Consider the following 12,768-nt stretch of genomic DNA (forward strand, 5'->3'; position numbering starts at 1 on the left):
AATAGAATTTGTTCCTATTAGGAATAGAATTTATATTTTATTGTAATTATCTAATTTGCGTAGAATTAGGAGATTTTGTACATATTTCCTATTTGTAACAACTCTGTATGTATTATATATATTCCTCCTTGAGAGAAGAATAAACATATCAGTTTAAACCATAATTATTTTGAGTTGGTATTAGAGCGGGTCCAATCCGTCTCTACAACATCAAAACCCTAATCCTAAAAATACCTATATCCACTGCACCTAGTCTATACACCTAAGCCTATGTCGTCTTATATCTCTTACTATCGTCGTCGCCACCTAATCTTTTGCTGCCGCCGCCATCTATCACCATGTCAGATGTCACTGAATCTTCTTCTTCTACTCATATTGTGACGGTTCATACCAAATCGTCCACCAACCTACCTATGTGATTCAAATTGAATGGATCCAACTATGAGATATGGGCTTCGATGATCGAACTCCATGCTACTACACAAGGCAAATTGGGTTACCTGATGCCCCTGATTCCAAAGACTCGAAATTTGGGAAGTGAAAAATTGCTGATGCTATTGTGAAAAGTTGGATGCTGCGAACTATGGAACCCAGTTTGTTGAATATGTTTCATACTCTACCTACTGCTAAGGAAATTTGGGATGTTGTTAATCAGATGTTTTATGATGGCTCTGACATATCACAGCTCTATGAACTGCGGTGCCAGGCTACTTGTCTCAAGCAAGAGGGTCATCCTGTCTCTACCTATTTTGCCGAACTGAAGGCAATCTGGCTTGAATTGGACAATAGACGTCATTTTCAGATGAAATGTGCTGATGATATGAAGACTTTTCAGGCTGCTGTTATGGCCGATCGTGTGTATGATTTTTTGGCTGGCCTTAATGATACTTATAACACAGCTCGCAGTGATATTCTACGGAGTGATAAAGTTCCAAGTATCGAAAATGTAGTTTTTATAGTTCGTCTAGAGGCTCAACGCCAGATTACTATGCTTGGATCCGGCACCAAGATTGGGGAACCTGCTGTTGTGTTTGCTTCCAAAATAATGCTTTGGTTTCTCGGCTTCCAGGATCTGGCTCTTCTGATGTTCCGCCTCGTCACCTAACTTCTGTAGAAAAAGACAAACTGAAGTGTGATCACTGTGGTGAAAAGAGACATACTATCGACACTTGCTGGGCATTGCATGAGGTACCAGATTGGGAGAAAGAGTGGAGGCATTTAAAAAGGGAACAACTGGACAGCAAAGCTCATGTGGCTGTTGTCCCCACTTCTGTGGCTGACATCACCACTGGGCACGACCACCTTACTGCTACTTCTCCTCCAACTTTGATCGCGGTCTCAAGCACTCCAACACCTCTGCCTCCAGGTAACTTTGGCAAGGCTTTCCATGCCCATGATACCCGCGATACAGGTTGGATTATTGATTCATGAGCTACTGACCATATGACGTATAATTTTGCTTTATTCTCTGCTACTTTTTCGCCTCATCGTGATCATGTTCTGACTACTAATAATGCTGCTGCTCTTGTCACGGGGGCTGGTTCTATACTCTTGACACATGCTTTATCATTAGACAAAGTGTTACTGGTTCCATCTTTGTCTAGTAATTTATTATCTGTACCGCAAGTTACTGAGCAGTTAAACTGCATTGTACTGATGTATCCGTCTTTTATCTTACTACAGGATATCCAGACTCGGGAGATCTTTGGTCGAGGTACTCAAAAGGGGGGGCTTTATTATGTGGATGATATGGCAACTAGTCGGGTTCTTCGTGCTGATAGAACCAAAACTTCTCAGCATTGCCGAATTTGGTTGCTACATTGCCGATTGGTAATGCCTCCTTTGGATATTTAGGGCATTTGTTTCTTGCATTATTTAGTGGTGTCAACGAGTCTGCTTTCTAATGTCAGACTTGTATTTTAGCTAAGAGTCATCGGGTATCCTACCCTCCAAGTTGTAATAAACAGCTTATGCCATTTGATTTAGTTTATTCTGATGTTTGGGGACCTTCCCTTGTTTCTACAGCCTTGGGAGTTCATTGGTTTGTGTTATTTGTGGATGATTGCACTCCTATGATGTGGTTATGTAGGATGAAGAATAAAAGTGTTGTGGTCGAAATTTTTCAGCGTTTCTATCAGATGATTCAGACTCAATTTATGCTCCCTATTAAGGTTTTTCAATCTGATAATGGTAGAGAATTTGTTAATTCGGCGTTATCCCATTTTTTTCACACTAAGGGTGTACTCCATGAGACTACTTGCCCTCAAACACCACAACAAAATGGGGTTACTGAACGTCAAAATGGGCAGATCCTTGCTGCTGCCCTTGCTCTACTGCTTGGTGCGTCAGTTCCAAAGTGGTTTTGGATAGATGTTGTTACCTATGTAGTCTATCTCTTGAATCGTCTACCTTCACGAGTTTTGGATTTCCAAAGTCCTATGCATGTGCTGACCCATCATATCTCTGCCTCTTCTATGGTGACTCTGTCTCCAAAGGTGTTTGGTTGTGTCGTCTATGTTCACGTCCATCAACATCGGAGGAGTAAGTTGGACCCATGTGCTCTCTGCTGTGTCTTTCTAGGTTTTTCTCCTCATCAGAAATGCTATCGATGCTATCATCTTGCAACCCGACGTCTATATGTCTCTATGGATGTTACCTTTATTGAGGGTGAAATATTTTTCTTTGATACACCCGAGCATGCCCTTCAAGGGGAGACTAGTAGTGAAGGACATAACTAGCTAGATTTACAAGGGGGAGTAGTGTTGGATAGTTTGATACAAAGGGCAGAACCGATCTAACCTGTTGAACCTACTACACCGGCCGAACTTGCTACATTAGCTGAACTTGCTATTTTAACTGATGCCATTATTGTCACTGAACCTATTGCCCCCCATGAAACTTCTCTAATAGTACCCGATCAAGCTCCCCTGGATAGTCTTGAGGTAAGTGCTTCTATTCATACTTCCGATAATTCTTATGTTTTACCGCCTAGACGGAACCGTGGGGTTCCACCTGATCATTACTCACCAGAAGGCAAAGCGAGATATGTGTCTGATCACAGGTTATCTCCTGAGTGCAAAACGTTGGTGACCAGAATGGATTGTATTAAAATTTCAACCCGTGTTGGCATTTAATGATCCAAAGTGGGCTGAAGCCATGAATATTGAAATTGAGGCGTTGCAGAAAAATAATACATGGGAGATTGTTGATCTACCAAAGGGAATGAAGCCCGTAAGATGCAGATGGGTGTTTACAATTAAATATAATGCAGATGGTACTGTGGAGAAGTTCAAGGCAAGATTAGTAGCTAAAGGGTTCACTCAAACATATGAAGTTGATTATCATGATACTTTTGCACCTATGGATAAGATGAATACTGTTAGAGTTTTCTTGTCTTTAGCAGTAAACTTGGATTGGACCCTGAGGCAATTTGATGTAAAAAATGCATTCTTACATGGTGAACTAGAAGAAGAAGTGTACATTAGTCTTCCACCATGGTATAGGGTTACTGGTGAAACCAGGAACGTGTGCAAATTAGAAAAGGCGTTGTACGGGTTAAAGCAGTCTCCTTGGGCATGGTTTGGCAGATTTACTACAGCTATGAAGAAGTTTGGTTACCAAGAGGCCAATATTGATCATACTCTATTCATTAAACATAGGGTCGGTAAGGTGACTTTGTTGATTATTTATGTTGATGATATTATTGTGACTGGTGATGATATTGTAGAAATCGAGGAACTACAGAAGCGTTTAGCTTCTAAATTTGAGATGAAAGATTTGGACAGTCTGAAATATTTTCTAGGAGTGGAAGTCACTCGATCTAAACATGGCTTATTTCTTTCACAAAGGAAGTATGTCATGGACTTGCTAACTGTAAACCAGCTGATACACATATTGTTGAGAATCATAAACTTGGTGTTTATGTGGATCATGTCCCAACTAACAAAGAAAGATACCAAAGGTTGGTTGGGAGATTGATTTATTTATCATTGACACGCCCTGATATTGCCTATGCTGTAAGAGTTGCTAGCCAATTTAGGCATTCACATAGTGAGGATCATATGGCTGCTGTAATGCATATTCTGAGTTACTTAAAGTCTGCTCATGGGAGATGTTTATTATTTAAGAAAAATGGTCACTTGGATCTAGAAGGTTACACTGACGCAGATTATGCCGGGAATGTTACAGATAAACGTTCTACATCAGGTTACTTCACCTTTGTTGGTGGTAACCTAGTTACGTGGCGTAGCAAGAAGCAAAACGTTGTGTTTCAGTCCTCTGCAGAGTCTGAGTATAGAGGGATTGCCCAAGGGGTTTGCGAAATACTGTGGTTGAGGTGGTTACTTGCTGAAATTGGGTTTAGACCGAATGCTGCTACAAAGCTCCACTATGATAATCAGTCTGCATTTGAAATTGCTTAACAATCCGGTGCAACATGATCGAACTAAGCATGTAGAAGTTGATCGGCATTTCATTAAGGAGAAGATGGAGCATAAGTTAATTTCTATACCTTTTGTGCCTTCTTCAGAGTAGCTTGCAGATATGTTTGTCAAAGCGCTGATTTGAAGACTCACTTGACAAGTTAGGCATTACCGATATTTATGCACCAACTTGAGGAGGAGTGTTGACGTGAGTCAACGTTCCTATTAGGAATAGAATTTGTTCCTATTAGGAATAGAATTTATATTTTATTGTAATTATCTAATTTGAGTAGAATTAGGAGATTTTGTACATATTTTCTATTTGTAACCACTCTATATGTAGTATATATATTCCTCCTTGAGAGAAGAATAAACATATCAGTTTAAACCCTAATTATTTTGAGTATATCATTAAGTTATATATTATGAACAGCCCCAAATAATGTGATCCAATTCTTAAAAGGAACGTGTTAGAAGGATGTGGAGAGCGAAGAATTTCACAAGATATGTTGAGATGTTGTTATATTTAAATTTCCAGTAACATGTCATTAGTAAACCTTGAATCGTTAATTTTTTGTTTTATAATTAAAACACTGAAAAATACGAATGTGATTTAATCGTGTTGTAATAAACACAGTTTAAAGTGTTTCACCAGACTTAAATCAATTAAACATTATCACGTCATTGTTGGAGTTTAGCTCACCTTTGGATGCAAAGGAAGAAGAACCAAGTGTACGTAGCAAGAAGAGGTTGCATCAAAGGAAGAAGGAAGAAGAAAGAGGAGTCTCGGCTGGAAACCGATCGATCGCTTTTGCACAGCAAGCTCTAGCTTGTGCAACGAAGACGAAGCGATCACTTTTGCACAAAAATTCTTAAAAAATATCATATTTGCTTTTCTTATCCACATGGCAGTCTCTTGACATAAATATTAGCAAAAAAGTGAATTCCATATATAACACATCAACAAAATTAACGATTTTATCGATGAATTTAACGTGATAAAGAGTAATGGAGTAACATGTATCATTGTGTTGTGAGTACCCATTATCCCTGAATGCACTCCCACTTCTCAATCCGCTTGCTAGCTGATGCATATGGTCCAATTGAGTCCTTGTGTACATATCTAACATGTCTATCCGACATGCTCTATAGTACTTACTTCTTTAGAAATAAAAGTATCACTTACAGTAACACAAATGTATTATTGGAAGTGGTTTAAACTTGTCAAACTATATATTGCATGAGTTTGGGGCGATTTGAGGTCCAAATCGAACTATATATTTACACAGTGATTTTGTTTATAATAAGAAAATTAAAACTTCCCTCAATCCTATCCATCCATATACAACACAGTTTGTACGTTCACTTTATGCTATCTGCCCAATACTAGATGTCAAGGGTGAAGAGAGTCTATGGCTGAGCTGAAGCCACATGCATCCCAAACTGATGATCTTGCAGAAGGAAAAAGAAAAGGCCAAAATCATTTGTTTTCTTCTTGTCATTGTGATTTGACTATTTTTTTTGGTTACTTTGGTAACCGTTATTTTAATTTTAATCATATATATTTTTTAATTGTAAAGAAAAATACATGAAATTTTACATTTTGGATTAATTGTAAATGTTTTGAAGCGACAAAATTTCCATCATATGGTGTGATTGCATATTGTCACGTCAAATTTTATCTATAAACAAATTCATTATTTGAACTCGATTGCAAACCAACAGAACAGAATTTGTCGAAAGTGAAAAATGAGTCGAACTTCTACAGAAACTAAAATTGTAAGCTGGCAATAAAAAAAAAATTTGTAAAACATTTATTTTGGGTACATCTGGCCCTGCTCAGTCTCGTCCCTTTCCTACAAAACTAACCACCCACCTTTTATGTCATTAAAAAGGCATATATAAAATTTAAATTGATGTTCATCTCCCAAAAAAAAAAGATAAAGAATGAGAGCTTCAAAGTAAATAACCGTGGACTCGAAATGACTTGCATCATGCCACACATGAGTCATGACTTTAGTTGATTGGACAGTGATTATTAAAAGAAGACATGTTCTAGAAAATATGGGCAGATGTTTTCAAAATCAAATCCGCCATTTCTCGTACTGTACAAACACCTATCATCATCATATGGAGGGGCTTTAAATTTGTTAATGTTAAATTTGTTAGCTAGCCAAGTACCTGTCTGTCAATGACTCAATGCTATAGGATTTACTTTTTATTTTTTGTATTAAAATTTTTCCTTTTTGGTTAGCTTTATTTTGGCCGTCAAATAAATGGGTCATCAAGTTTATGTCTCAGATTCTCAGACTCACTTCCCTTTCAACTTGTTTTGTTAATGTGGGTAGGATTTGAAACTTTGAATAGGCCAGGCTTGTGATGGGTCTGTAAAAGGCCAAGGACCTTTACAACTTTTCCCTCCCATTACCACTCATTTAATGTTTTGCATACGAGTTACACAGGACCCATATTTCTCATTTGTGAGTGAATGAACGAACAATAAAACTGATCATCTCACTTTCTGGGGAAGAGGAAATCCAAAGGGTCTTTAATGAGTAAGATGAGAAAAAGAGACTATCACCCTATATATAGTATATATAAAAGAAGGAAGGGGAAAATATGTTTTTGAACTAAACTAGGGTAGGCTAGGGTAGCTTTGCAAAATTTGTAACAAAAGCCCTAGAGATTGTGTGGATATGTAGAGGAAGCGTGGGAAAAGATTCAAACCAAATTAGCTGAAACAATCCTAAAAACGAGAAATGAAATATTAGGAAAGGACAAAGGTGGTAAGGAAAGAATCGAGAGCTAGCTAGGCTAGCTGAGCTGAGGCTGAGGGTGGCCAATGTTTCTGACTTAAATACGTATCTGTGTTTCTTCTGTATGCGTAAGACGAGGGAGAGATTGAGTGGTCAAATCACTGAAAATATATATATACATAGAATTCCACTAAATTGTGCAATATCTCTATATTTTTTGGATTTACACAAAATTGGCATTATTATGTAGGCATGATTGTGTTATGATGGTGTTGGGTTTGGGGCATCCCATTCACGGGTCACTGAAGATGGAATTGAAGAGAGAGGGAGAGAGAGAGAGAGAGAGCCCTATGGAGGCGCAGAGGGAGGCGGAGGGTGAAATAAATACGAAGTGAAGAAATGGCAATAGGGGATAATTGTATTGTTCAGGAGGTAGAAGAGAGGGCCATGGTTTTATGGGTTCGAAAATTGAGGCAAATTAATTAAATTACTTAATTAATTAATTATTTATTTATTTATTTAGCAACAACACACAAAGACACGAGGCTCTTTAAGTTGTGAAAACAACAGGTGAGTGTGTGAAAGCTATATCACCCCATGCACACGTCCCTTTCTTGCTCCTCTCCCCCACATCTGCCGCCTCTCTCTCTCTCTCTCTCTCTCTCTCTCTCTGAGACAAACACAAAGCAAGCATCGGGAATGCCAACCGCATACATATATGTTTATTACTTGCATCCTATAATTAACACCATGCGCATGTTAGCCACATCCATGCTTCTATACACATTGCATATATATGGTAAGTCATAAATGCACCCATCCATCCATGCATACATGTATCCATGCATATGCATGTAACATATGTGATGACATGGTGGGTCATGAAGTGAGCTTATAAACAAGACTGGGGCAAAGGGGGCACCAATAAACAGAGGCAAGAGAATTTAAAGGGTTTTTCTCTGTAACCCACCAAAGCCCCTCTCTTATATCTACTAGACCAAATACAGCACCTTGCAGCCTCCCTCTTTCCCCATCTCTATCTCTCTCTCTCTCTCTCTCTCTCTCTCTCTCTCTCTCACCTTTCTTTCACACACAACTCATATTCAACAGAAGAAAAAAAAAAAAAAAAAAGCAGATCCAAGGTGGTGGTTAAGCTGTCATCCGTCAATCAATCAATCAAACCCTCAAGAGACCAATCATCAATCAAAATTCTCAAATTTTTTTTTTTTATAAAAGAAAAGGAAGAATCACATCCAAAAAATCATGTCATCATCCTCTTCTGCTTCAACCTTGTCCCTCGACCACCTCCCTCCTTCCGAGCAGCTTTGCTATGTCCACTGCAACATTTGCGACACTGTCCTTGCGGTATATACTCTTTATACTTCTATATTATTTTTGAGTACCCTTTTATCCCAAGTTACTAATTTTTACTTTTATTTTGTTTAATTTGGTGGAAGAACATATATTTCATGTTTTTGATACAAGTTTGATTAAAAAAAATGGTTTAGGTGAGTGTTCCTTGCACAAGTTTGTTCAAGACTGTGACGGTGCGATGCGGGCACTGCACCAATCTGCTTCCAGTGAACATGCGTGGGCTGCTTCTCCCTTCGCCCAATCAGTTTCATCATCTTGGTCACTCTTTCTTCTCATCCCCTAATAATTCCCATAATCTTCTGGTACTTCTTGTATTACGCTTAATTTCATTGCTTATCCTTTTGATTGTTTTCTTTTCTTTTGAATAAATCCATACTTTCTATATCTTCGCTACGATTAATTGGTTGTGTTTGTAGGAAGAGATACCAAATCCAGCCCCAAACTTTCTGATGAACCAAACTAGCGTGAATGACTTTGCTGTACGACCAAGAGGAGGAGCTGATGAACTTCCAAGGCCCCCAGCTATTACCAGACGTAAGTGATGAGATTCCTTACACCTTTACTTTCCTTATTATGCGTGTGTGTGTGTGTGTGTGTCCATCCATCGATATCCTAGACCTCCAGTTCAGATTCTATGAAAAAATAAGTGCCTAGATATAGCTAGCTTTCTCAAACTGTCTTTGTCAAGCAAATTCTTCGCTCAATAGCCACCTAGCTGCCCTTAGGTTTCAGTTTTAGTCAAGGAAGAGTATTGATAACAAAGACCATTTCAAAATGCACGATCTTTTTCAGACCACATGACAAAAACCGGAAAACAAAAACTTGATCTTTTATTGGCCTCCTTGTGGAAAATACCCTCAAGAGGACCTTGGAAAAAGAGGATTGGTGGATAAAATAAATAAATTAGCCACTTTGATCATAAACTCTAGAATCCTTGAAATTATGGTCAAGGTCCTTTTATATTTCTGGTGGTGAAGGAGAGGAACAATCTTAGGTTGAAATTATGCTTCCATTTTAGGGGAAGCTTACAGTAATAGCTAGTAATGTGGTAACTTTGTTTACCCCAACATTTCTTTGGTAAAAAAACCTAACAAAATGCAAAACTTCTTTCTTCAGTCTTTTTTAAAACAGGTAAGCTGGGATTTGTTTTAAAGCCTAATTTACTTGACAAGATTGTTCTAACCCTTCTTTTGAAATCTGTATTTTGAAAGGCAAACATAACATTGTATGCCTTACAAGCTTTTCAGAGTGGTTTCCTGAAAACCTATAGTAACCATGTTTTTCAAGTTCTTATGATAAGCAACATCATAAAAGGGTAGTGGCCCCCCGGAAATATAGATGGTAAAGATTGGTGGACCACCTTTGATTTAGTGGAAAACATAGATATCAGATGGATTGATCATTGACAGAGAAAGAGTTGATAATTGATGACAGTACTTGCAAGATAGGGTGTGGGCTAAAATATCAATAAGAACATCACTAATTCCCCACCGAAATTTTTTATTAAGCTAAATTAATTAAGAAGTGATGAAATTTAACTTTAATGTGTCGCTCTCTGTGCCTGTCTGTTTGTCTGTGCATGCCATGTCCAGCCCCGGAGAAGAGACAGAGAGTCCCCTCTGCGTACAACCGTTTCATCAAGTGAGTAATCATGTCAACTATATCATTCATCTCTATCTCTCTCTCTCTCTCTCTCTCTCTCTCTCTCTCTCTCTCTCTCTCTCTCTCTCTCTCTCTCTTTCTGAGGCACAAATACAAACGCACAAAACCTGCATTGTAATGTTTAATTAATGGATTTATAAACTTGCCAAAATTGAAGCAAAACATTTGAATGGTCGATTCATCTGAGTCTGTAAAAATGCAGGGACGAGATCCAACGCATCAAGTCTGTGAATCCTGATATATCCCATAGAGAGGCCTTCAGTGCAGCTGCTAAGAACGTAAAATATTTTCTTATAGGCTTACTTCTTCTTTACCAAATTAGGGTTTTTGCTTTTCGTTATTACTGTGGACTTCTGTCTTGTGGGGTCCTTTGGTATGTGAACCTCTTAATTTTCCTTTCCTTTTTGTCAGTGGGCCCACTTTCCACACATTCACTTTGGTCTCATGCCTGACCAGACTGTGAAGAAGACAAACGTGCGCCAGCAGGTTATTTACCCCTCTTTCCTCCCCTCCCCTTCATGCAGTACAATTAACCCTCTTCATCTGATTTTCCCAATTGGCACACAAATTTATATGCTAGATTAATATTTTAATTAATTTCTTGGTCCTTTTGGATTTGTGCAGGAAGGAGAGGATGTTCTGATGAAAGATGGGTTTTTTGCTTCAGCTAATAACGTTCGTGTCTCTCCTTACTAAGTGAGAGCTGCAAGCTGCAAGCTGCTGCAGCTTTGATGTGTTTGTTCTGGTGGTGGAAGAAACGCAGAATTGTGATGATGCCTAAAGTCTAAAATTAATTTCTTCACAACGGCCTTATGTTGATAACTATTTAGATGTAGGCTTAAGATTTTAATATCTACAGTCTGGTTAAAAGAAAAACCCTTGTATTTTGAAGACTTTATTATCCTTTAATTATTATGTTATGGTAATATATAGCTCACCAGTGTTGCTAGATGCGGCCAATCAACTATTTCTCCATGCATATCTTGTTGATTTAAATGTGTTTTTTTGGCTTTGCATACTTGTTTGTTTCTTTGATCTGTGCTATCATGTCACACACACAGAAATTAGCAAGAGCCCTAATAGTTTCTTTTACTTTTTTACTGAATCCATCTTTGTCTTGATCTCATAATCTATCTGCATATGCAATTGTGCATGTATGCTGCTTCTTGGCAATCCCATAAAATATAAATAATGTCTTCTGTGTAGAAATTTGTTTTACATCATGTCATGGAAAGCATGTTTTGTGCGAACAAAATTTTTTTGATGTACTGAAATGATATGTTCTCCATATTCTCAGCAAGAGTATGCCTAAGTCAAGCTCATGTTTTTTTCTTATTAAAATAAAAAGGATAACTCATTGACTAAGCCAAAATCAGGATACAACATAAGAAATCCTAATGGCCGGAGGAGCAAAATGTGGCCTCATTAAAACTTTGTCATAAAAAAATCCCAATGGAAAAAAATCCAGTCAAGAAAAAGTAATACCACCACTCCTCCCCAATACAAATTCATGTTAAACTAACTTAAGTTATCACAAAATATCATAATTCACTAGTTTCAGTCAAAACAAAGAAATTCTCAATGTTGATTAATTAAGAACATTAATCTTATTTATGCTATTTTATCCATGACAGTCCTCAGCCAAAAAACAAAGGACCATGTAAAGGTGTGCATGTGTTTCTACAAACGTTATTTTGTTTTACATATGAAGAACCAGAAATTGCAGGATTTTTCATTGGATTTATCGCCTTAGGTGTTCAAATAAAAGAAAGGGCAAAAATAAAAATAAAAATGGCTGAATGATTGTCTCCTTATGTTTTTGCCTCATTATTTTGCAATCATTTAAGATTGTGGACATGCATTTTGGCCCCTAGCTCCATCGGATCGGGCAATGTAGGTAATTAAACAGTAACCCTAATGCCAATCGTACCTTCACACATTAAAATGTGGCCACGCGGCTGAATGGTGTTCACTTCATGCATGCTTAGCTTGGCAATGGAGAATTTACTCAACACATTTATGGAAGTGGACAAACGAATATTGAATGCAACTTGATGTAAGTTAAGGTCAACCCAATTTGTCTAGAGGTTGCTAGAACAAATTGAACAATCGTATTTGTGGACCACATAACAGAAAGTGTGATTTGAAGCTAGACTAGTTTATGTTAGTGCTAGGTTGGCTATTATGGCTGAGATCAGCTTGGTAATGATTCGATGCAATCAAAGCTAAAGGTAAATAATTCATGACTGTATTGTAAGCGTTATAGTGTTCTCTTGTATCACACTAGTCAAGTTTACCAAATTTATCTTTTTGTATGATTAGTCATTATTTGGTTGTCACGTGTTATTGCCACATCATTGTTTCACTTATGTGAGCTTTAACCTCTGCTAGTTGTCACTACTACGATTTACTATTTGCGCGACGAACAAACTTTCGTCGCGCAAGAAGCACTGTTGCGACGAAAAAAAAATTCCGTCGCGCATACAACAGAAAACTAGCGCGACAAATAATTTCGTCGCGGAAACAGTCTATGCGCGACGTACATAAATTTCGTC

General features: G+C 37.9%; 1 protein-coding gene across 1 annotated transcript; it reads left to right on the forward strand.

Annotated features, from left to right (window-relative positions):
* Positions 1 to 8,098: 8,098 nt before the first annotated feature.
* On the forward strand, positions 8,099 to 11,177 carry LOC117628826 (protein YABBY 4-like). The gene is made up of 7 exons (XM_034361360.1): positions 8,099 to 8,542; positions 8,686 to 8,853; positions 8,968 to 9,085; positions 10,144 to 10,192; positions 10,416 to 10,491; positions 10,625 to 10,699; positions 10,838 to 11,177. The coding sequence occupies exons 1-7, from the start codon at positions 8,441 to 8,443 to the stop codon at positions 10,907 to 10,909; spliced, it is 660 nt and encodes a 219-aa protein (XP_034217251.1). The 5' UTR covers positions 8,099 to 8,440; the 3' UTR covers positions 10,910 to 11,177.
* Positions 11,178 to 12,768: the final 1,591 nt, after the last annotated feature.

This window comes from Prunus dulcis, chromosome 5, assembly GCF_902201215.1.
Source record: "Prunus dulcis chromosome 5, ALMONDv2, whole genome shotgun sequence".
Classification (NCBI taxonomy): domain Eukaryota; kingdom Viridiplantae; phylum Streptophyta; class Magnoliopsida; order Rosales; family Rosaceae; genus Prunus; species Prunus dulcis.

Bases quoted from the DNA above. Each gene is read 5' to 3' on its own strand.
- LOC117628826 (XM_034361360.1), top strand. From the start codon at position 8,441: ATGTCATCATCCTCTTCTGCTTCAACCTTGTCCCTCGACCACCTCCCT. The intron at 8,543-8,685 runs GTATATACTCTT...AAAATGGTTTAG, and splicing joins TTTGCGACACTGTCCTTGCG to GTGAGTGTTCCTTGCACAAG. The intron at 10,700-10,837 runs GTTATTTACCCC...GGATTTGTGCAG, and splicing joins AGACAAACGTGCGCCAGCAG to GAAGGAGAGGATGTTCTGAT.